At 40.7% G+C, this 22,127-nt stretch overlaps 1 protein-coding gene across 1 annotated transcript; it reads left to right on the forward strand.

Annotated features, from left to right (window-relative positions):
* The first annotated feature begins 10,968 nt into the window (after positions 1–10,968).
* LOC130461384 (uncharacterized) lies at positions 10,969–15,078 on the forward strand. Its single transcript, XM_056829470.1, has one exon. The coding sequence runs from the start codon at positions 10,969–10,971 to the stop codon at positions 15,076–15,078; it is 4,110 nt and encodes a 1,369-aa protein (XP_056685448.1).
* The last annotated feature ends 7,049 nt before the right edge of the window (positions 15,079–22,127 follow it).

Genomic DNA, 22,127 nt, shown 5'->3' on the forward strand with positions numbered 1-22,127 from the left:
CTCAAAATAGACTTATAATATCACCAAGATACTTTTCTATTTCCCGCCATTTTACTCCATTTTATTGAATTCTCGATATCAATACTAATATCATGCTTGTTTGAAATGACAGGTACTTCACTTACACTTAATCAAGTCCTTAAAACAATATGAGTTCCGCAAAGCCAAGATACGAAGCTGGAAGTAAGAGGGGCCGCTGGAGGTCAATAAGTCAGATTTATTCCGAAAAGAGTGAACCTTTAGCTGTTATATACCACCGGCTGAAGTTGCAAGGATTCCTTGAGCCAAGACAAATCAATTATTCCATGCCTTCTCCCGCGGCAGACATGGCGAAGTATTGCAGTTACTGCCATGACTATGGACACGATATAGAATCCTGTTCGGATACAAGACATGCTATACAACAACTTATTGACGACGGAAAAATTCCAGTTCCAAAGGCTTGGATTCCCCCTACCATATCGTTCAACGATACAGATTTGCCGGAGGTCATTAATCACAATCAACCTTTATGCATCACCTTAGGATACGCTTGTTACTTAATCTCGGGTATCCGGATTGATAGTGGGTCAGCTTTCAATGTTTGTTCAAAAGGAATTTTGAATGCAGTGGGACACGGAAACACACCTTTAAGACATTCCGGTAAAATTTTAACTGCGTACGATAACATCCCAAGAAAGTCAATTGGGACCATCACTTTGAAATTAGGGCACAAGAGTTGGGAATGTGATGTGGAATTTCAGGTGATCGAAGCTCCTACGCAATTTCCCTTTCTACTTGGGAGACCGTGGCTTCATGACACACGGGCTATTGCATCTACCATTCATCAGAAAGTAAAAATCCCAACACTAAGGGGAATAATGACCATCCATGGGGACATGGTTGTTCCAAAAGTATCATTAATGTCTTGCCACATGATTGGTTCTGGAGAAGGTTCAACCTCCGAACATGCTCCGTCTAGGTTAGGAAATAAGGATGATAAAGCATCATTATGGGACTTGATATCAAAATCTCAAATGTATCAAGAAGCCTTCATCGACTACCTCAAGAGAACTGCGATTGACGTCACGACCCCAGCCAAGGACCTGATAAAAATGTTCAAACTCGATTGGCAACTTGTCATGAAAGATTTGGTTGAGAAAGAATTCCTAGAAGACAGATTGGAGCATACAATGATCTGTGACAACAAGGAATACCGCGGTGTTTTGGTGGAGGGAGGATGTCCCATCAATGTATGCCCCTATAAGACCTTCATTAAGTGGGGATGTGAACGAGAAGAACTTGAACCAGTGACCTGTGAAGATCTTGGCGATGACTATACAAGTGGAGAAGTATGGGGTAAACTGAGCACTAATGTTGACTATAAGGGTATATCATTTACCACAGAGTTCATAGTTGTCAATATCCCCTCACTCTATGACATAAAGCTCGGCCAACCATGGATGTACAAAATCCATGCTATTCTCGCCACCCAGTCAGAGGGTTCATTATGGTCACCATGTCCTCCTTTGTTTCCAGAAGATGATAGTCGATCTAAAGTGTCAAATAAGGCTAAGGTCTTTGAAGTCGCTACCATTACCCAGGAAGTTCCTTCAACAGAACAGGAGGTTGTGAATCTGGACCTTTTAATGTCATATGAGAACATAGGGATAGAAGAAAAAACCATGATACATGTAACTCTTGATCAACTGACTTACTTGGCCGATACGTACCCTTCCTATGTCAAAGCACCATTGGGATCTTCAGTCTCATGGATTGATCTCCGTAAAATTTCCCGAGATGACCCGCATCGGAATAATAGATTAGACTTCACAAACGATGATTTGCCTCCACATCCATATCATAATCATGCATTGTACATAACCTTGTTACATAGCAGCGGCTACATAGATAATATTCTGGTTGATAATGGATCGGCGATCAACATAACTTCACGAGACTTCCTTTACGAACTAGGTTATGAGGCAAACCAAATAACTCATTACTCGGGCTTGTCTTTTGGTTTTAATAATACTCCAAGGGAGATAACGGGAACCATATTATTGATTTTGAAGTGCGGACCAGTCGTGTATGAGGTGAATTTCCATGTGATAGACTGCGAGACTTCATACAATCTCTTGTTGGGACGACCATGGTTACATGAGAATCAGATGGTTGCGTCAACATTGCACCAGAAAGTTAGAGGAATGCTATGTTTCCCATTAGGGGGATACGTGATTCCAGGAGATGCAAGAGATGGAACGACCCAATATGCCAGTACAAGTCAGTTTGGGGAGATGAATCTCGTCGAAAGCGAGGAAGGTTACTTTCCTAACAATGAGATCACAATAAGGCCAACGCCGGTAATGAAGCTGACCCGCATGTACTGGCCCATTTCGGAGTCAGAACGCGACCATCCAACTTGGATGCCAGATAAAATCAAGGCACGAAGGCTGCGTGAACGACTTGGGTGGCTTTACAATCAGGAACATGCAGTACAATGTGAAGGAATAATGACATCGGCTAATGAGGTGGCCTCCATCGTGTCAATTATGGAGCCTCATATTTACCTACGCAAGATTGATCCCGTGACTTTAGCTTCGTGTCAATTGGTATGCAAGGCCTGGGCATCATGGATCCTAGATCGAGAAGACAACCCCTTGTATGTTGCCAAGCGCAAAGAAGATTGGGAACAACGCCTGGAGACCGGAGAATTCGTTACTTGGCGTTACGATTAAGGATTACACATCTCTACCGGTTCAAGATGCCTCATCACCACTCACCTGTAGCCTATGCATTGCGTTCTTTATTTTTCCTATGTTAAAAAAAAAAAAAGATAGAAATTTTATAACTACGTGCGACTTGATCCCCCCTTTCTTTTTTAATTAAAAAAAAAAAAAAATTCATCATCATGTATGTTTGCATCATTTCACACCACTTTTGTGAAGGGGTACGTAGGCAGCTCACTTTGAGTTCAGTCGCAAAATAAATATTTTCTTTCTTTATTGTCATTTTTGGAACTACGTTGGGTCTGATTCCCTGTAAACACTCTTACACCATCAAGCACCTATGCACCCAGGGATACGTAGGCAGCCTTCAGGCACGACCCCTATATTTAAAAAAATTTCTTTGATGTTTCAAGGTACGCAGGTAATCAAGCATCTAGAGCGGTGTCATCACTATTTTAGCAGGGACACAGGCCCCATCTCTTTATTCTCTTCCCTTACTTTATCATTCAATACTTTTGTAAGGCGGGAAATGGAAAAGTAAAAAGTGATAGTTATCTTTGAGAATTTGGTCTTGCAAAATAGTAAATAACTTATCTTTCAAATAACTTATTTTTCTTCATTCTCTCTCCATTTCGCAAAAATAGTTTTCAATTTTGTTGAAAATCCTGAATTTTCGAATTTAACCCCTAAATTACGCCAAAATCATGCAAAAGCTCTAATTCGTGCTTGAACAAACCAATCATGATAAGTGAAATACTCTTTCAACCAACATACACAAACTCATTTTATTTATTTACTTCCAAAGTACGATCACCACAAGTATAAAATGTACAATTTTCAATACTGGGCGAGTAATATCTCAGGAATTGGTGGAACTTCGAACTCCTCTGAATGACCCCATGGAAACCTTTGGCAAAAGTCTACGATAAGCATAGCCCCTTTGAGGCTTTCCTGTGGAAGATGGCGGATACTGACTTCCCACCCAGGGAATCGCATTAATTGCATTATACCGCATAATTCGCGCTCGGGAGCAGTTGTGGAGATGTCTAGCTTAGCCAAGGCTAGAGTATGGAGTTCGACGTCCACCAATACTTCCAACTGTTTCACTTGCAGCATTCTAGCTTTCTGCAAGCCTCTTTGCAAAATAGATAATACAAAAGAGGAGAGGCTTTGCCCTTGAACCTTAGAAGCAAAACCGGCCACCCAGTTCTGTCTTGGGTCCCGCACTATAAACCCACCCCTACATTTATATGACCCATCAGACATGACAACAAATGAGAGAGTATGTGGCTTAGAACGTTGCCAAGGGCCGGAAGACAAAGCTTTAGTAAACCTATCTACCAATATAAAAAGACCCTTTTGGCTTATTGACCATAAAGTGTCAGGAATGGCAAATGAGGAAAGCCTAGAAGGAGGAATCTTCCGAAGGAAGTCTTCTTTAGAACTTTGGTAGCTAGAAGGACCACCCATTGCCATTTGTAAACGATCAAGTGATGAAAATTCAAATAGACTCAACCATGGACGATTAGTCGTGCTTTGGCGCGGACCCTGCCTCTCATGTACTAGAATTCTTGTGGGGATAGCCTGTGGTGAAACATAGACCGATAAAGTGATTGACTCTGCAGCCAATTATGTCACAGAAAAGAAACAAGTATCGTTCCAAAAAAATAACATGGGTGGAAATGAACCAGACCTAGGGAGGATACCAAAGGTCTTAATACCCAAGCCCCTAGCCACTTCTTCACCGATCTTCGAGTCAAAAAGAAGTAATACGAAGCAAGTAGGTTGGTATATTTTGGATAACATGACGAGATGACCAAGGAGACGAGATGTTGACTGATCCTTGACATCCCACATTAACAACCTAAGTGTACTACGGTTTGGAAGATTAAAGGACAAATTGGTTGATGAGCTAGAACTTTCTGTGCGATCATTCGAAAAAGGAAACTCTTGTTGGTTTATAGCGGCCAAAATAAAGTAAGACAAACTTAGAGGAAAGTATAGACAAAGAGACATGGCGAATACCATAGAATCAGCCACAAACAAAAATAGGGAATTCGAAGGGTCGCATATGCGGAAGAACTGAGAAAAGTTACCCACTAAAACAGGCCTTACCAAGGGAGTAGGAGAAGTAGTAGTAGGAAGAATTTGGTTTGAAAACCCTGTAGAGGAGTCAACGACAAGTCGGTCCTCTAAGGACATGGAAGCAAGAATCGCCTCACGCCCTCTATCTCGTATTTCCTGAAGGGAAGAAGTAGGATTCTCAGAGAAGAACTGGATCAACTCTCGCACATTGGAGGATGAAGAAGCTCCAAATGGAATATTAAGATCCATATGATTCTTTAATGGAGAATAGCTTTAGAAGAAAGGAATTTGGTTATTCGTAGCTTGAAGAAAATTCAAATCGAGTCTAAGTTTTTATAGACCAACAACCATGAGGGTTCCACCTATGGCGTGTCACAAAACTCGAGACGCATAGGGTCATAAAGAATCTGAAACTTGCGACATACACAATCCTTCAAACTTCCAAAATAAGCCTAAATACCCGTAAAATCTTAAGGATGCAATAAAAGGTTTTTTTTATAAGTCACTTCAATAAGACACAAAGTTCCAAGTCTCTCGAAATCTGTTCAAAAATCGGCGTTCATCTCCTTAAGAATAAAAATAAAATCAATATCATTATGTATATCCGATGATTATTTTTTATTTTATGTTATTTTTATCTGTTTTTACTTTCCACTTTAAACATCATATTCAAGTGAGTACTTACAATGGCTATTTTTGTTTTTCTGTCAGGAGTTGCACCTGGACCCGTGCTGGATCTAGGCTCATTCGCCGCACCTCATTCCATAGCAAGAGATCTCTATCTGCAGAATTTTCTCCTTGCCCTACATCGGCAATATTCTCATCCCCTAGTTGTAGCAATATGGCTCAGACCCCCGACAATGATCAACAGAATTCAAGCCTCCATCCGGATCCTTTATCTGAACTTAAAGGGATGATGCAGTCCATAATAGATCGCCAAAACACCGTTGAACAGACTGTGGTTAATTTCATAAGACAGAACGTGCAAGCTCACCCACCAGCTCCTGACTCAGAGGTCGCATCACCATTTCATCTTGAGCAAGGTAATCATGACAATGAACTCCCGACCAAACTCGAAGAGGAGATTTCTAAGTTGAAAGAAGTATTGAAAGGCATGACCCAAGCTGAGCCATGGATGGATATCCATGGGTTGACTCTTTTTCCCAAGGCGCGCCTTCCCATTGGGTTCAAAATGCCTTTCCTCGCGCGGTTCGATGGAACACGAAGTCCCACAAATTTCTTGAAACTTTATGTTGGTGCTATGAGTCCATGGGGAGTGGAAGAGCCATTGATGGCTCAATTATTTCAGCAATATTTGGATGGAGCTGCCTCGCATTGGTTTCTGAACTTAGAGAACTCGAAGAAATCAACCTGGGCTGATATTGCGAGAGAATTTTCGAACCAGTATAAGTACAATGAGGAGATTGATGTCACAAGAAGGGATTTGGAGACCACGACTCAAAATGCAAATGAGACATTCTCATCTTTCATCACAAGGTGGAGAAATAAAGCGGTAAAAATGATAAATAGGCCGAATGAAGAGGAGAAGTTGCAAATGATTGTCAAGAACCTCCTCCCGGTATACCAGAAACAAATGGCTTATCAATATTTCCCATCGTTCAAGGCCTTGATTTCAACCGGATCTTTGATTGAAGATGCCATAAAAAAGGGAGATATTAAAAGAGAAGAGTTTAACAGTAATACTTCGTACAACCCAAGATACGGAGGCAATAAGAAGGTTGTTAACAACGATGCATCTCCTTCAAAACCAACGAATATGATCCATAACATCGGTACAACATCTGCGTTTCAACTTCGACCTCAACGGAATTTCACCCCTTTGAACATGAGTTACGCCCAAGCCTTCTCAAAGCTTAAAAAGGCCAACCTCGTCCAACCCTTGAACCCGAGGGGACCACCAAGGAATCCACCCCCCAACTATAACCCAAACAAGCACTGTGAATATCACCAGGGGCAGGGACATGACATTGAAAGTTGTGCGGCTTTCAAGCATCGTGTACAGGACTTGATAGATGAGGGAAAGCTTTCTGTTGGAGCCTCATCCAATAAAGTCAAAAATTCTCAACCAAACATCACAGATAATCCCCTCCCAAATCACAAGTCATCTGTTTCCATAAACATGATTTCCACCACTATCGACGATTTCGACCCAACCACGCTGATCACTAGAGATAGTCCCTGTGTGTATGAGACACTTTTGTCAGAAAATTATAAATGTATAATGTATGATTTCTCGACCAAGGAAAAGGTTAAAATAACACCTTGCAAAGATCTCAGCTTCACCCTCACCAAAGATCCCTTTAGTGACATGTGTGGAACGCTGGGGTATGATGGAGCATTTTTCATTCTAGACTGTGATGAAGATGAAGATGAAGATTCCACTTCTGTTGTGACTATTGTTGAAAATAATAACGTGGTCCATCCCACCACAACGAATGACTACGGGCGTCCTATATGCCTTGATGATCTTAGCGATGATGAGGTAGTAGAAGTAAGTCATTTGACCCGAGGACGTCACTTCAAACCTTCTTATCTAGAAGATGACAACACGTTAGAAGCTTTACGGAAGAAGGATAAGGGAAAAGAGTTAATGACCGAGGAAGACGGCGCAGTGGATGATGCTATCAAGCGCATGAAAGAGGTCAACGCAAATATTTCTATATGGAATTTACTCTGGCATTCGGGACCCCACAGAACCGCCGTGATTAAACACCTAGAGGAAGCTTCGATCAATCCTTCCATTACCCCAGATCAAATTGTAGGACTCATCCATGGTGTGGACCGCACTCTTATGTTCACAGATGATGATCTGCCCGAGAATCCTAATCATAACAACTCTTTGCATATCACGGTAAGATGTAATGGATGGAATGTACAGAAAGTATTGGTCGACAATGGGTTTGCTATCAATGTGTGCCCTTATCGACTCCTAGCTAAACTCGGGCACTCTAAAACCGATTTATCACTGTCAAGCCAGATAGTCCGTGCGTACGACAATGCAAAACGAGAAGTGTTGGGTTGCATAGATTTATTCATTGAGTGTGGTCCTGTGGTCAGGGAAGTGAACTTCACGGTTATTGACATTCAAGCCTGTTTCAATCTGCTGTTAGGACGACCTTGGTTACATGACAATAAGGCGGTGGCTTCAACGTTACATCAAAAGGTGAAATTACTTACAGATCATGGAGTAGTCACTATCCAGGGCGATTTGGCAGATGCGAATGTTTTCTCTGTCGAAAAATCCGTGCTCCAGCTAGATGAGGAAGAAGGGACTCGTTTGGATGGATTCAATATATATTGCATTCGCACCGACTCTGATCATGGGAGGATAGATATCTCTGGCGATGAGAATATGCACAACGAATCAGAAGACCCAGATGAAGACCTAGGAGAAGACGAGGAAGGACCAACACATAATGAAACGGATGAAGATGAATTAAGAACTCCAGATGTTGGGATAAACAACGAGCAACCAGAACAACCAGGTGAATCTTGGAATAGTAGCAATTCTCACGAAGATAGCATTGAAGGCTGTCATGACGGATCAAAAGATGACGAATATGATCTAGATCTCAATGTTACGAGTTCCTGTTTTAAAATCCGCACAAAAGCATTAGTCTCCTTCCCAGAGTACAGGTATGATGCCCGGTATCGAGAACTTTCGGTATTGGAAAAAACAGATGGAACTGATGATCCAGTAATACATTTATACAAGTTTGTCAATGTTTTAATTCCCTTGGGCATTCCGGAAGAACATCTCCCTAAGTTGTTTGATCGTAGTTTAAAAGGACCAGCGTTGTCATGGTACTGCACTCTGAACCCACTTATTAGACAAGAATGGGAAAAGGTGGCACAAGCTTTCGTTGATTGGTCTCGCGAGTTCAGGCAGACAGATACCGAGAAACACGCGTTGATTGCAACGAGACAGACAAATAATGAGACGTTTTCTCATTTCTGCTCTAGATGTTCCCAGAAAATATCTAAGCTCCGACACTCCATTACTGATAGAGAGTTCATGCTGATACTCTTAAGGAACCTTAATGATTACTATTATCGTTGCATGGTCACGATAAGATATGGTGATCTCAGTCATATGGAACAACACGGCTTTGATATTGACAGTTACAAGCTACTTGATGAAAGACCAAAGGTGAACCCGTATACCGAGTCGTCAAGAAAAAGAGTGTTTGCTCAAATTGATGAACCTTTAAGTGTGGTGTGTAGCCGGTTACGCAAACAAGGAGTTCTCCGAATAAAAGGATATGTACATGCCTTGCCTCCACTTGAAACGAATATGGAGAAATATTGTGATTATTGCAATCAATATGGTCACCTAACTGACTTATGTTATGATCTCCGGTGTGAAATTCAAGACCTCATTGATCGTGGAATTATTGATTCTGTCCATCCAAGACCCAGACAGAGGGAGATTAACTCTCAACTTACAAGACCTGGTCGAAGAGAAACCCACTTCCAACCTCTTTCATCACGACGTTGGTCGTCTCCGTCAGAAATTTTTCGAGGACTCCTTGACAAAGGAATTATCAAACCACTTCCTCGTCGCCCAGGAGCTGACCCCATTGGACCTGATCTCCATAAATATTGCCACTATCATCAACTCCATGGGCATGACACTGACAAATTCCACGCTCTTCGTCTGCGCATCAATCGGATTACTAAAATATCACACCTGAGTCATAAAGAATCAGTATCCATAAATGTTTTGTCGACTTGTTCAAATGAAGACGATCCCATTGAGCTTGTGACACGTGAACCAACCAGTGAAAAGATGGGACGAATGGCTTTGGCAGAATCAAGGGATCCTCCACCCCGATATTGCAGATCAATCAACCAGTGTATTCCCATTTGGATGGATGACGAGAACTTAGCCGTGAATAGTAACAACGAGGAGACGCCCGCGACTATTGTGGCCTCAATCCAATCAATTATGGAACCACATATCTTCCTGAATAGAATTGACAAAGATACTAAGAAGGCATGTGCTCAGGTCTGCAAAACATGGGCGAAATGGTTATACGCTCTTGAATTTGATGGATACAAAGAAAAGGTCGGCGAAGGTTCATCTAAGGTCTAAGACACCAGGGAAAGAAGGAAGGAATATTGTCATGCGTTTCCTTTTTGAAAGAAGCTAAGGCGTTGTAATGAAAAAAACAAAAAACAAAAAAACTTAACAAAACCAAAAAAAAAAAAAAAAACTACAAAAGCCAAAAACCACCAAAAACCGTTATCCCCCGTTTTGAGAACTACGTGCAGCTTGATCCCCTAAAATCCCTCATTTCAAACACCCTTCATATTTCTTTTTTTCTTCCTTTGACACTTCCCACCTATATCGTTGGGGGTACGTAGGCAACTCAAATTATGAGTTCAGCTGCTTAAATAAACCAAAACAATACTTTTATTTAGTACAGAACTACGACGGGTCTGATTCTCTGCTTATCACATGCACAAATACTCATAAGACTTTATTCAAAATGACTACACACGTGGAGATACGTAGGCAACCTTCGGGTGCGACCCTAAACAACTAACAATTTTTTTCTTTCAACAGGAAAAGAGCCCCTACCGAAGCTCTTAAGATACGGGAGAACTCTACTTGACTCACAAGGGCATGTTAGCACAAACAACATGAGTGCATAATCCTATCACGAAACACACGTTCAATACGGAAGAAATGTGTAAAAGGGATACAGGCCCTACTCTTTTATTTTATTTTATTTTCCTTATTATTGATGTTAGGAGTAAGAAGTAATCATTCGGATACCATAAGTGGAATGGAGATGAACGCCAAAAAACAGCAAAACGACGTGTTACTATCCAACAAATAAAAGAAACAACTGTGATCCTCTAACAATCACCTATCTAATCTAACAGAGTCAAATTCCAACAATCTTTCTGGTTCCGTAGAAGTATTTTTTTTTTCTTTTCAAAAGTATGACGTTATTTTAAAAAAGTCAAATTTTCAAATCAATAAGTCGTGTACTTTCGCTTCCTGCATTCACATTCTTTTATTATTATCTCTATTTTTCTTTTTCCTATCTTCTTTCTCTCATGATTTTGACCTAGGGTATCCTGTGTTTAGGTGAAAACCTTGAAGTGCATATCACCTTGAATTGAGGCCTCAATCCCCCGCTAAATGACATACCACCCTCTACACCCAAATATTTCAAGCCAAGACCCAAAAACAAATACCTTTCAACCCTTCACCAAAGGCCTTCAATTGATGAAGAAGATGGGATATATCCCAGGCGAAGGTTTAGGTCGTGACGGCAAAGGCATGAAACATCCAATCCCCATTATGGAGAAGCAAAATCGCTATGGTTTGGGGTATGATCCAAGCAAGGACCTCCACGTCATTAAGAAACCATCCCTCACATTGAATGGGCAATTTGTATTACAACACGATACCGAGCCCTACTACGAATTTCCTGAACCATGGTATGATCCAGTTAAGAAGCAGAGACTTCCAGGACTAGAAATCTTCTTTGCTGAAGCTAGAGATGAGGAATTAATCAAAAAATGGTTATACAAGGAACCTAAGCCTAAAGAGAACATTGATTGGATCGAATATTTGAAGCAAGGAGTTTTGAGGCAATTATTTACGAACTTTGGAAATGAAGGAAATCTTGATCCAATGGCGCTTACTCTACCGGTTAATACAAGGATTGAGCGTGAAGGCAATGTCCACCTCAAGAACAAAGAAGCTTACATTCCACCCGTTTTAGGTGATCCAATCCCCAAGCATCTTTCAAATCCACACCTTACCCACTCCTCCGCCTCGGAAGGTTACGAAACCGATAGTTCATCGTCTAGCCAATCATCCCTTCATACCCAGTCTTATTATTCTGAAAATGAAGACCTTGAGTGTGTTAATAAACCTAAATATATTTGCATGCAAGAAGTTAATTTTGATCATAATGAATTATCTGATAATGAATCTTTCGATGAGCCTAAGTCATGCATGATGCCCATAGAAGAGTCAATAGTTGTAAATATTGGCACTGATAGTAGTGTAAAAGAAGTAAAAATAGGATCCTCACTTTCCCCTGAGGAACAAACTGCATTCATTGCATTGCTTAGGGAGTACGTAGATGTATTTGCATGGTCATATGCAGATATGCCAGGTGTTGACCGTAACATTGCCGAACATCGCATTCCTCTTTATCCCAACAGCAAGCCGAAGCAACAAAAGCTCCGAAGGATGAAACCGGAAGTTAGTCTAAAAGTCAAAGAAGAAATCCAGAAACAACTCGATGCCAATTTTATTAAACCAATCAAACACCCTGAATGGTTGGCTAACATAGTGGTAGTTCCCAAAAAATACGAAAGGGTCAGAGTATGTATCGACTTCAGGGATCTAAACGCTGCATCACCAAAAGATTACTTCCCTTTGCCTCACATTGACGTACTGGTGGATAGTACCGCGGGGCACGCCATGTTCTCATTTATGGACGGATTCTCGGGCTATAATCAAATACTCATGGCAGAAGACGATATGTCAAAGACGTCATTCATCACCCCATGGGGAACATTTTGTTACCAAGCAATGCCGTTCGGTTTAAAAAACGCAGGGGCCACTTATCAACGAGCTGCAACAACAATTCTACATGACCTTATTCATGATACGGTTGAAGTATACGTGGATGATATGATTGTCAAAAGCCACGATCGAGGGGAGCACATAAGTGCATTAAAGTCATTTTTTGACAGGATTAGAAAATATAATTTGAGATTGAATCCTCAAAAATGCGTATTCGGAGTTACTTCTGGAAAACTGTTGGGCTTTATTGTCAGCAAAGATGGGATCAAAGTCGATTCCGATAAAGTGAAAGCCATTCAAGAACTTCCTCCACCAAGAACGGAAAAAGAAATTCGGGGATTCCTAGGAAGAATTCAATACATTAGCAGGTTCATATCGCAACTGAGCACTCGATGCGAACCGATTTTCAAGCTGTTGAGGAAAAATGTTCCAAAAAAATGGAATGAAGAATGCCAAGCCTCATTTGACTCAATGAAGGAATATCTCTCTAATCCTCCAGTATTAATGCCACCCAAGCCGGGAGAGCCTTTGATTTTATATCTCACAGTCACAGAAACTGCCATGGGAGCGTTATTGGCTCAATACCAAGAAGGCACCAAAAGAGAAATTGCCATCTACTACCTCAGCAAAAAGTTTTTGGATTATGAAACCAGATACAATCCTTTAGAAAAAGCTTGCATCGCCCTCATATATGCCACTAAGAAGCTACGACATTATCTACAGGCTCATACAACTTTCCTTATCTCAAGACTAGATCCTATCAAGTACATTTTTGAGAAACCAATTCTCACTGAGAGGTTCGCGAGATGGCATGCAATGCTTTCAGAATTTGATATTCAATGTGTAAACCAGAAATCCGTTAAAGGAAGGGCGATATCCGAAGCATTGGCTGATGGACCAATCTCAGGAGATGAAGTTGATGACGATTTTCCGGATGAACATTTACTCAACATTGGGATATCTAGGTGGAAAATGTACTTTGACGGAGCATCTAATAGAAGGGGAAATGGCGCGGGTGTTTTGCTCGTTGATCCTTATGGAACTCATATCCCTTTTGCTGTGAAACTGAGTTTTTCAACGACTAATAACACGGCGGAGTACGAAGCTTGCATTTATGGAGTTAAGGCAGCCTTAGCGGCAGGGGCAAAATACCTCACAGTACATGGAGATTCTAACCTCATTATCTCTCAAACAATTGGAGTATGGAGAGTCCGAGATGAGAGATTGCAGATGTATACCGAGTATCTTCAACAGTTCATTCCGTACTTCGAAGATATTGACTTCAAGCATCTTCCCCGAGAGCAAAACAGTTTTACGGATGCGCTAGCGAACTTAGCGGTAAATTTAACATGGGAAAACAACGTAAAAATTCGAGCTGTGACTATTGAGGAAAATGATTCACCGGTAGTCAATCTTGAACATATGATTGCTGCGTTGACTTTGCAAGATGATAAAGATGTCTGGTATGCTGATATTAAAATTTTTCTAATCACCGGTCAATATCCTGAAGAGAGTCATAAAAAAGACCAACTGGCTATCCGGCGATTGGCAGCTCACTTTGTAATACTAAAAGATAGATTGTACCGCAAGGGTTTTGATGGAACTCTACAATTGTGTATTGACGGAGAAGAAATACAAAAGATCATGGGAGAAATCCATGGTGGTGAATGCGGTCCGCACATGAATGGCAGGATGCTAGCTCGAAAAATCTTGCGAGCAGGTTATTATTGGACCACTTTAGAAAGCGATTGTGTCCATTTTGTGAGGACTTGCAAGAAATGTCAATTTTTCGCAAATCTTAATCACATGCCACCTACCTCATTACACAATCTCACTTCCCCATGGCCGTTTTCAAGTTGGGGTATAGATATAATCGGACAAATTCACCCAAAAGCCTCGAACGGGCATCAATACATTCTGGTTGCTATTGACTATTTCTCGAAATGGATTGAAGCCGCGTCATATGCAAAGCTAGGGGCAAAGCAAGTCTCCAAGTTTGTGATCAACAACATAATATGTCGTTACGGAGTGCCTTTTAAAATTATTTCTGACAACGACTCTCACTTCGAAGGGCACTTAAAAGAAACTCTGGAGAAATATAAGGTTAGACATCATCAGTCTTCCCCTTATCGTCCTCAGACCAATGGAGCAGTTGAAGCCGCCAACAAAACCATTCGAACGATAATTGCAAAAATGACCGAGAAAACCCGGGAATGGCCTGAAAAATTGCCATATGCCCTTTGGGGGTATAGAATTTCTATTCGGACTCCAACAGGGACTACTCCGTATTCTCTAGTTTATGGAATGGAACCTGTCCTTCCCGTCGAAATCGAAATTCAATCACTCCGGGTTATGAATGAAAGCGAGATATCCGAAGATCAATGGTTTAAGGTTCGGTACGACGAACTGGCCCTAGCAGACGAACGAAGATTGGAAGCCCTAAACAACATCCAACTTTATCAACGACGTATCGCGCGAGCTTTCAATAAAAGAGTGCGAGATAGGGGCATTCGAGAAGGAGATTTGGTCTTGAAAGAGAATCGGGCTCCAATACATGATCCTCGTGGGAAATTCAAGCCTAACTGGTCAGGCCCATTTCTGGTCAAACACATCACCTCAGCAGGGGCAGTGAAACTAGTCGATCTTAACGGCGACGAATTCCTCCATTTTACCAACCTTGACCAGCTTAAGAAATATTACGTCTAGTATTTCGACGATCGTATGATCCATGATGTATCCTAGTATGAGTAAGATAGCTTTCAGATATATTAGTTAGAAAAGCAAGCCTCGTAATATCCTGAACTACGCTTTGACCTGATTCCCTTATCATGGGATACGTAGGCAATCCACATGGATTCGGTAAAAAATAAAGGTGAAATCCATTACATATTCACTTATCTTTTTTTTAGGCTGAAAAGGCACTGGCCCAGCCATTGGAGAGAAGGCCAATGCGTTAGTCAAGGGGCAATTAGCTCACCTGATGTATGCCACTTTGAAGGAAATAATGCCCTTGGTCCAAGTATGCATTCTATGTTAAGTCTAATAAATGCGGTTCAGTATTAATTAACAAGTTAATAATTCAGTGAGATCAAGTGAGCTGAATGCCTAGCTAGAGGCCGCTTCAGTTCAAGTGGAATTAATGATATTAATCCACAGCTTACTCTTGACTAAACCCGTAGGGTCACACAAATAGTACGTAAACGGATCAAGTATTTAATGGCATTAGATACTCCATCTATGGATATTCGGAATCGACGGATCTTGGTTTCAGTGGGAGCTGAGATCGTCACAGGCAAGAAATGAATACTCCGGAAACGATGATATTGCCGGAAACGGAAATATGGATCGTATCGGAAATATAAATATTATCCAAGCCGTAGATGTTGCCGGAAACGGAAACATGGTACGTATCGGAAAATGTTATCAGAAATGGAAATATTACCAGAATCGGAAATATTGCCGGAAACGGAAATATTGTCAGAATCGGAAATATTATCGGAATCGGAAAATAATTCCGGAAACGGAAATATTAAATATTTGTTCGAAACGGAAATTGATTCCGGAATCGGAAATATTAAATATTGTTCGTATCGGAAATGAATTCCGGAACCGGGAATTTAATCGGAAGCGTATCGTACGAATTAGCATCGGACGAGGCCTGCCGGACGAAGGCCCAGCACGAAGTCGGGCCATCGCCCAGCAAGCCAAACGCGCGCCCAGCCAAGGCAGCGCCCAGGCCCACCGCAAGGCAGGCCCAGCGCGCGCCTAAGGCCATGGCCTCGCTGCGTGGGCTGCTGCTCGCACGCACGCGCATGGGCGGCCCTCGTGGCTGCCGTGTGTGTGTGTGAGTTTGTGTTCATGCACGATTCCTAAAACTATTAGAATTAGTATATGATTAAATTCCTATTCCTAAAAGGATAAATTAATTAATTAGAGTTCTTATAGGATTCTAAGTTTAATTAATTCGTATCCTACTAGGATTCCAATTCCCTTTCCATAACTCTATAAATACGTGCCTAGGGTCACATATTTTCAGAGATTAATTAAGTATTCAAAGTGAGTTTTGAGAGAAAAATTCAGTCATATTTCTTACCTAAGAGTGCCGAAAATTCTAGTACCTTAAGGGCGATTCTAGTTGGTCAATCTTAAGGCGGATCCGGACGTGCTGTGGACTATCTACGGAGGGACGACACTTGGAGTCCTAAAGACTTGTTCTTGTTCGGTTCGGGCGCAGCTAGGGAAGGCACGCAACAAAGAGTATGCATCTAAATTATGCTATATGATTATGTGTAAATAATATGTATTCCTGGCTTAATGGTTGTTTCCGCATGATTTATGAATTGTCATATGTATCATAACCTAACAGTGGTATCACGAGCCCCTTATTATTTTCATAATCTAAATTGCATGAACATGGTTAAATATTACAAATTTGCAAGAATTAAAAGGGGTGATTAATTTTCGTGATTGTTAATTAATTGCAAATTGCGTTTATTTAATTATACGTACACAGTTTTTCGGCAGTTTCTTGGTTACTCATCCAAATCGAGTGATTTTTGTGTCAATTCCGCATGTAAAAGGCATTCTAAAATTTTGACAAAAAAAGTATTTTTCTGCCGAACCCAGAATTCTCAAATTCGAAGCCTAACTATGACTTTTCGAAGGTTTTAGTTTTTCGAATGCAAAATTTCGTAAATTTAAGATGTTAAATTAAATATTTGCGATTCTTGTTGATAAATCTTGAATTTTTGATTGATCTACTGTATATGTTTAACAAGTTTGAATGCCTAGCCTTGTTAATTATGCAATCTAATTTGTAATTATGATTAATTTGTTGAAAATTAGAATAATTTAGAATTAATTTGATTTTCATAATTAATTATAATTTAATTAGAAACCTATGATTAAAAACCACCATAAAAATTGTAAATTTATGATAAATTTTAAATTTTTATGACCTAGACTTGAATCCATGACAATCGGAAATCAATTGAATAATAAATTTTCGATTTTTTCGCCCTAAAATTATGAAATTAATATTATTTATTAATTTGTCATTAATTTTAAATATAAATTTTAAATTTTTATGAGATTCGTTCATATAACTTGCACGCACAAAGCAATTGACGCTTCGTGTTACCCTTAAGGGGTGTTGTATAGTGCGGGCATGCGACGACGAGCAAGGGAGCTCGTCGCCCATGCGGCACGAATGCAATGAGCAAGGGCATGGTGCACGAGCACAAGGCAGCAGCCCTGCCTTGTGTCGTGGGCCACGAGCTATGAACAAATGGGCATGGGCGAAAGGCAAGCCAAGGGAGTCGCGTGTGGGCAGCAAGCGAGCTGCGCCACAACGCGCACTGCCTCGCGCAAGCGCGCGCAGCGAGCGCAAGCTCGCGTGCCACGAGCGCTGCGCCCAGCGTTGATCGCGCACAATTGCGCGCGCACAGCGAGCGATGGCTCGCGCGCACAGCGAGCGATGGCTCGCGCGCACAGTGAGCGATGGCTCGCGCGCACAGCGAGCGATGGCTCGCGCGCACAGCGAGCGATGGCTCGCGCGCACAGCGAGCGATGGAGCGCGCGCATCGAGCGCTGGCGAGCGCGCACAGCGAGCGATGGCTCGCGTGCGTCCAGCGCTGGCGCGCGCGCAGCGAGCACCACAGCGTGCGATGGCTTGCGATGGAAGATGCAGCAGCTATGCGACGAGCGCATGGGCTGCGCGCACATGGCCAGCGATGGCTGTGTGCGTGCGGCCCATGGGCGTGCGATGCGTAGGGTGTTTGCGTTGTGATTAGATCGTTTTGAATGTTTAATTTGAAATTTTTCAGTTTACGTAATTTTAATTAATTTTAAAATTAATAATTTAAATTATTTTCTTGGATTTTAATTTTGAATATTGTAATTATAATAAATTTTATTTATTCTAATTATTTTACTAAAATTAAAATCATGAATTAATTTAAATACAACTGAAATTAAATTAAACTTTTGGATTCAATTATAAATTTATATGAGCTTTAAATTTTAATTAAATTTGTATGTTTCCGGTTAGACTTGAAATACATTTTTATGTTTAAAATTAGTAAAGCATATGAATTTATTGGTTTAAGTGGGAGCCCCTTTAGTCATAAACTCTTCATTAGGTCTACAAATCCTTAAGGTTAAAACAACTTGATTAGAATTAATAAGGACTGAATAATTGGTAGATTATTGGTGCCCTTGATTAATTGCTGCAAATGTTTACGTGATGCATAATGTGTTTTACTAACCAGCTAAGTGGGCCATTCATGATAATGAATGGGTGAATGGTATATATTGTATATGTACTGTTTTGCAGGTTATGAAGTGACTAGTATGGCCCAAATAGGATAGAAAATATGGTCTGCGTACCATTAATTTGAATGTAATTGGTCTAAAGCACCAAAGTTGTTTTTCAATTCAAATATGGTCTGCGTACCATCAAATAGTTGTAAATAGTTATAGCTTATCCTATTTGAAGAAAATGGTGCCTCCCACGGAGATTTTCAAGACGGACTTTGAAGTCAAAGCTTCAAGATGAAGTCGGGCCATACTAGATCACGTTTATCTTATGCATGCTTTAAGTTATTTATTGCTTTAAATATGTCTTAATTATGCGTAAGATTGTGGCTTGATTATGTTGCATGATTAAGGATTTTAGTTCACTTAAAATCTAACCAACATAGTAAGAGCCTTAAGTTCCAAACTTAAAAATTGAGTTATAAGGTGCCATGCCAAAATATACACTTGCTTGGATATCCTTTACATCAATCTAGTAATAGTTTTCGCTCAGCGAGGTGTTACTTATTGGTCCTAAAGGGGCAAGGTACACAAATAATTGTGAGTACATGTTAGTTTTGGTGAAACTCAACGATATAAGTAAGGAGTCCTTTTATGTCGTGGCAAAATCGATAGGTTTACCTAATAAGTTCTTAGACGTACCTATCAACCAAGAATAGTTTCTAGACTATTAGCAAAAGGCTTTTGCTTACCTAAGATGTTTTAGGATTAAGTCGACAAACTGTGCTTAGTTCTTCAATGATTTTAGGATCTTGGAATCATTTTATTCACACCTGCCGGAACACATAACTTGAATAAAATGCTTAATAAACATTGAATTATGCATGTATGCTAGAATTTAAGTTTATTAAGAGAAACTGTGAATGGTTATTTATTTGTTTATTCTTTTCAATTGTAGTTTTAATATGGCAAACAACAATCAAAACATCATCATGGGTTCTGAGCTTATGGTCAAGCTGAACCTGGCAAATTTTCTTGAATGGGAAGCTAAGCTAGTTGAAATAGTCAAACTCAATGGACTTGAGTATGTACTGTCACATCCCATGCCAAGCTACTATGCTAGAGACATGACCCCTGAGAGATTTTACGCCTGGGATGCGGATCTCAAAAAGGTTATGAGTCTCATGCTGAACAATATCCCTGATGATTGGGCTAAAAGGTTTGTAGCCTATGAACCTTTTACGCTCATCAAGAATCTGAGGGATATCTGTCGTGGAAGTACGGAGGACAGGGACCTGAACGTCCATGAGTTGATTGAATCAATGTCTGGTCTAAAGGTTAGTTCTCCCAACAGGTGTTATAGGATGGAGGTCCAAGAAACACATGTTCAGCTCCTTCGCACTAAACAGAGGGTAGGCGTCCCACTGAGGTTCCATGTGGATCTTATGTGTTCATACTTTGATCGCCTAAGTCTACTAGGAACACCAATAAGCGAAAGGATGGCAGTCTCTATCTTGCTCAATTCACTACACAGTGGGTTTGGTCGCTTCAAGCAACTATACCTAAGTGAACCAAGAGAAGAATAGTTGCAGAATTTGTTCACCTTGTCAGAAAGGCTGAAATAATACTGGACTGTGAAGCCAAAGATTTACTCAAGGCTAGAAGGAGACCGTTCAAGAAAGGTGGAAAGTCCAAGGGCAATGCTAAATCAAAGCAGGACAAGTCCACATCAAGCTGTCTTTATTGTGATGGAATAGGCCATTACAAAAGAGAATGTCCAAAGCTAAAGGAAGATCAGAAGAACGGAACATTCGTTCCATCTTCAGGTATTTTCGTTATAGACTGTATACTTGCTAATTCAACTTCTTGGGTATTAGATACAGGTTGTGGCTCACACTTATGTTCCAATCCACAGGGACTAAGAAGAAGTAGAAAGTTAAGCAAGGGTGAAGTCGACCTACGAGTGGGAAATGGAGCACGGATTGCTGCATTAGCTGTAGGAACTTACTATTTGTCGTTGCCCTCCGGGCTAGTTTTGGAACTGGAAGAATGTTTCCATGTTCCAAGTCTTACTAAAAACATCATTTCAGTTTCTTGCTTAGATGCTAAGGGATTTTCCTTTTTAATAAAAGACAATAGTTGTTCGTTTTATTTTAAAGAGATGTTTTATGGATCTGCTAGATTAGTCAATGGACTTTATTTATTAGATCACGACAAACAAGTATATAACATAAATACCAAAAAGGCCAAAAAGGATGATTCAGATCTCACCTATCTGTGGCATTGTCGATTAGGCCATATAAACTTGAAACGCTTAGAAAGACTTCAAAAGGAAGGAATTCTAGAACCATCTGACTTAGAGGATTATGGTAAATGCGAATCATGTTTACTTGGCAAAATGACAAAGCAACCTTTCTCTAAAGTTGGAGAAAGAGCAAATGAACTATTGGGTTTAATCCATACAGATGTATGTGGACCAATGAGTACAAATGCTATAGGTGGTTTCAGCTACTTTATCACTTTCACTGATGACTTCAGTAGGTATGGTTATGTCTACCTAATGAAGCATAAGTCTGAATCCTTTGACAAATTCAAGGAATTTCAGAGTGAAGTAGAGAATCAATTAGGCAAGAAGATTAAGGCACTGCGGTCTGATAGAGGCGGTGAATATCTGAGCTATGAATTTGATGACCATCTGAAAGAATGTGGAATTCTATCAGAATTGACTCCTCCTGGAACACCACAATGGAACGGTGTGTCGGAACGGAGGAACAGAACCTTGCTAGACATGGTCAGGTCAATGATGGGTCAGGCCGAACTTCCATTAGAATTTTGGGGACATGCACTAAATACAGCTGCACTCACTATAAATAGAGCTTCGTCTAAAGCTGTCGAAAAGACTCCATACGAATTATGGTTTGGAAAGCCTCCAAATGTGTCTTTTCTTAAGATTTGGGGATGTGAAGTATACGTCAAACGATTAATTTCAGACAAACTTCATCCAAAATCTGACAAATGTATCCTTGTGGGCTATCCAAAGGAAACAAAGGGGTATTACTTCTACAATACATCTGAGAACAAAGTGTTTGTTGCTCGAGATGGTGTCTTTTTGGAGAAAGATCACATTTCCAAAATGACAAGTGGGAGAAAAGTAGACCTCGAAGAAATTCGAGTCGAACAACAAACTCTAGAGAATGCTCAAGATGACATTCAGGATGAAACTCAGAGATCTTTAGAAGAATCTGGTGAGAATCATGGTCAATCTAGAAATGTTACCCCGCGTAGATCGCAAAGATATAGATCTGAACCGGAAAGGTACTTAGGTATTTTGACGAACGAGAGCTATGACGTTCTATTACTCGAAAGTGATGAACCTGCGACTTACAAACAAGCTATGACGAGCCCTAGCTCCAAGCAATGGCAAGAAGCCATGCAATCTGAATTGGACTCCATGTCTGAAAACCAAGTATGGGATTTGGTCGATTTGCCAGATGGCTACC

Source organism: Spinacia oleracea, chromosome 5 (genome assembly GCF_020520425.1).
Source record: "Spinacia oleracea cultivar Varoflay chromosome 5, BTI_SOV_V1, whole genome shotgun sequence".
Classification (NCBI taxonomy): domain Eukaryota; kingdom Viridiplantae; phylum Streptophyta; class Magnoliopsida; order Caryophyllales; family Amaranthaceae; genus Spinacia; species Spinacia oleracea.

What these genes read in the sequence shown, in the direction of transcription:
- LOC130461384 (XM_056829470.1), top strand. Translation starts at nt 10,969, where the DNA reads ATGACATACCACCCTCTACACCCAAATATTTCAAGCCAAGACCCAAAA.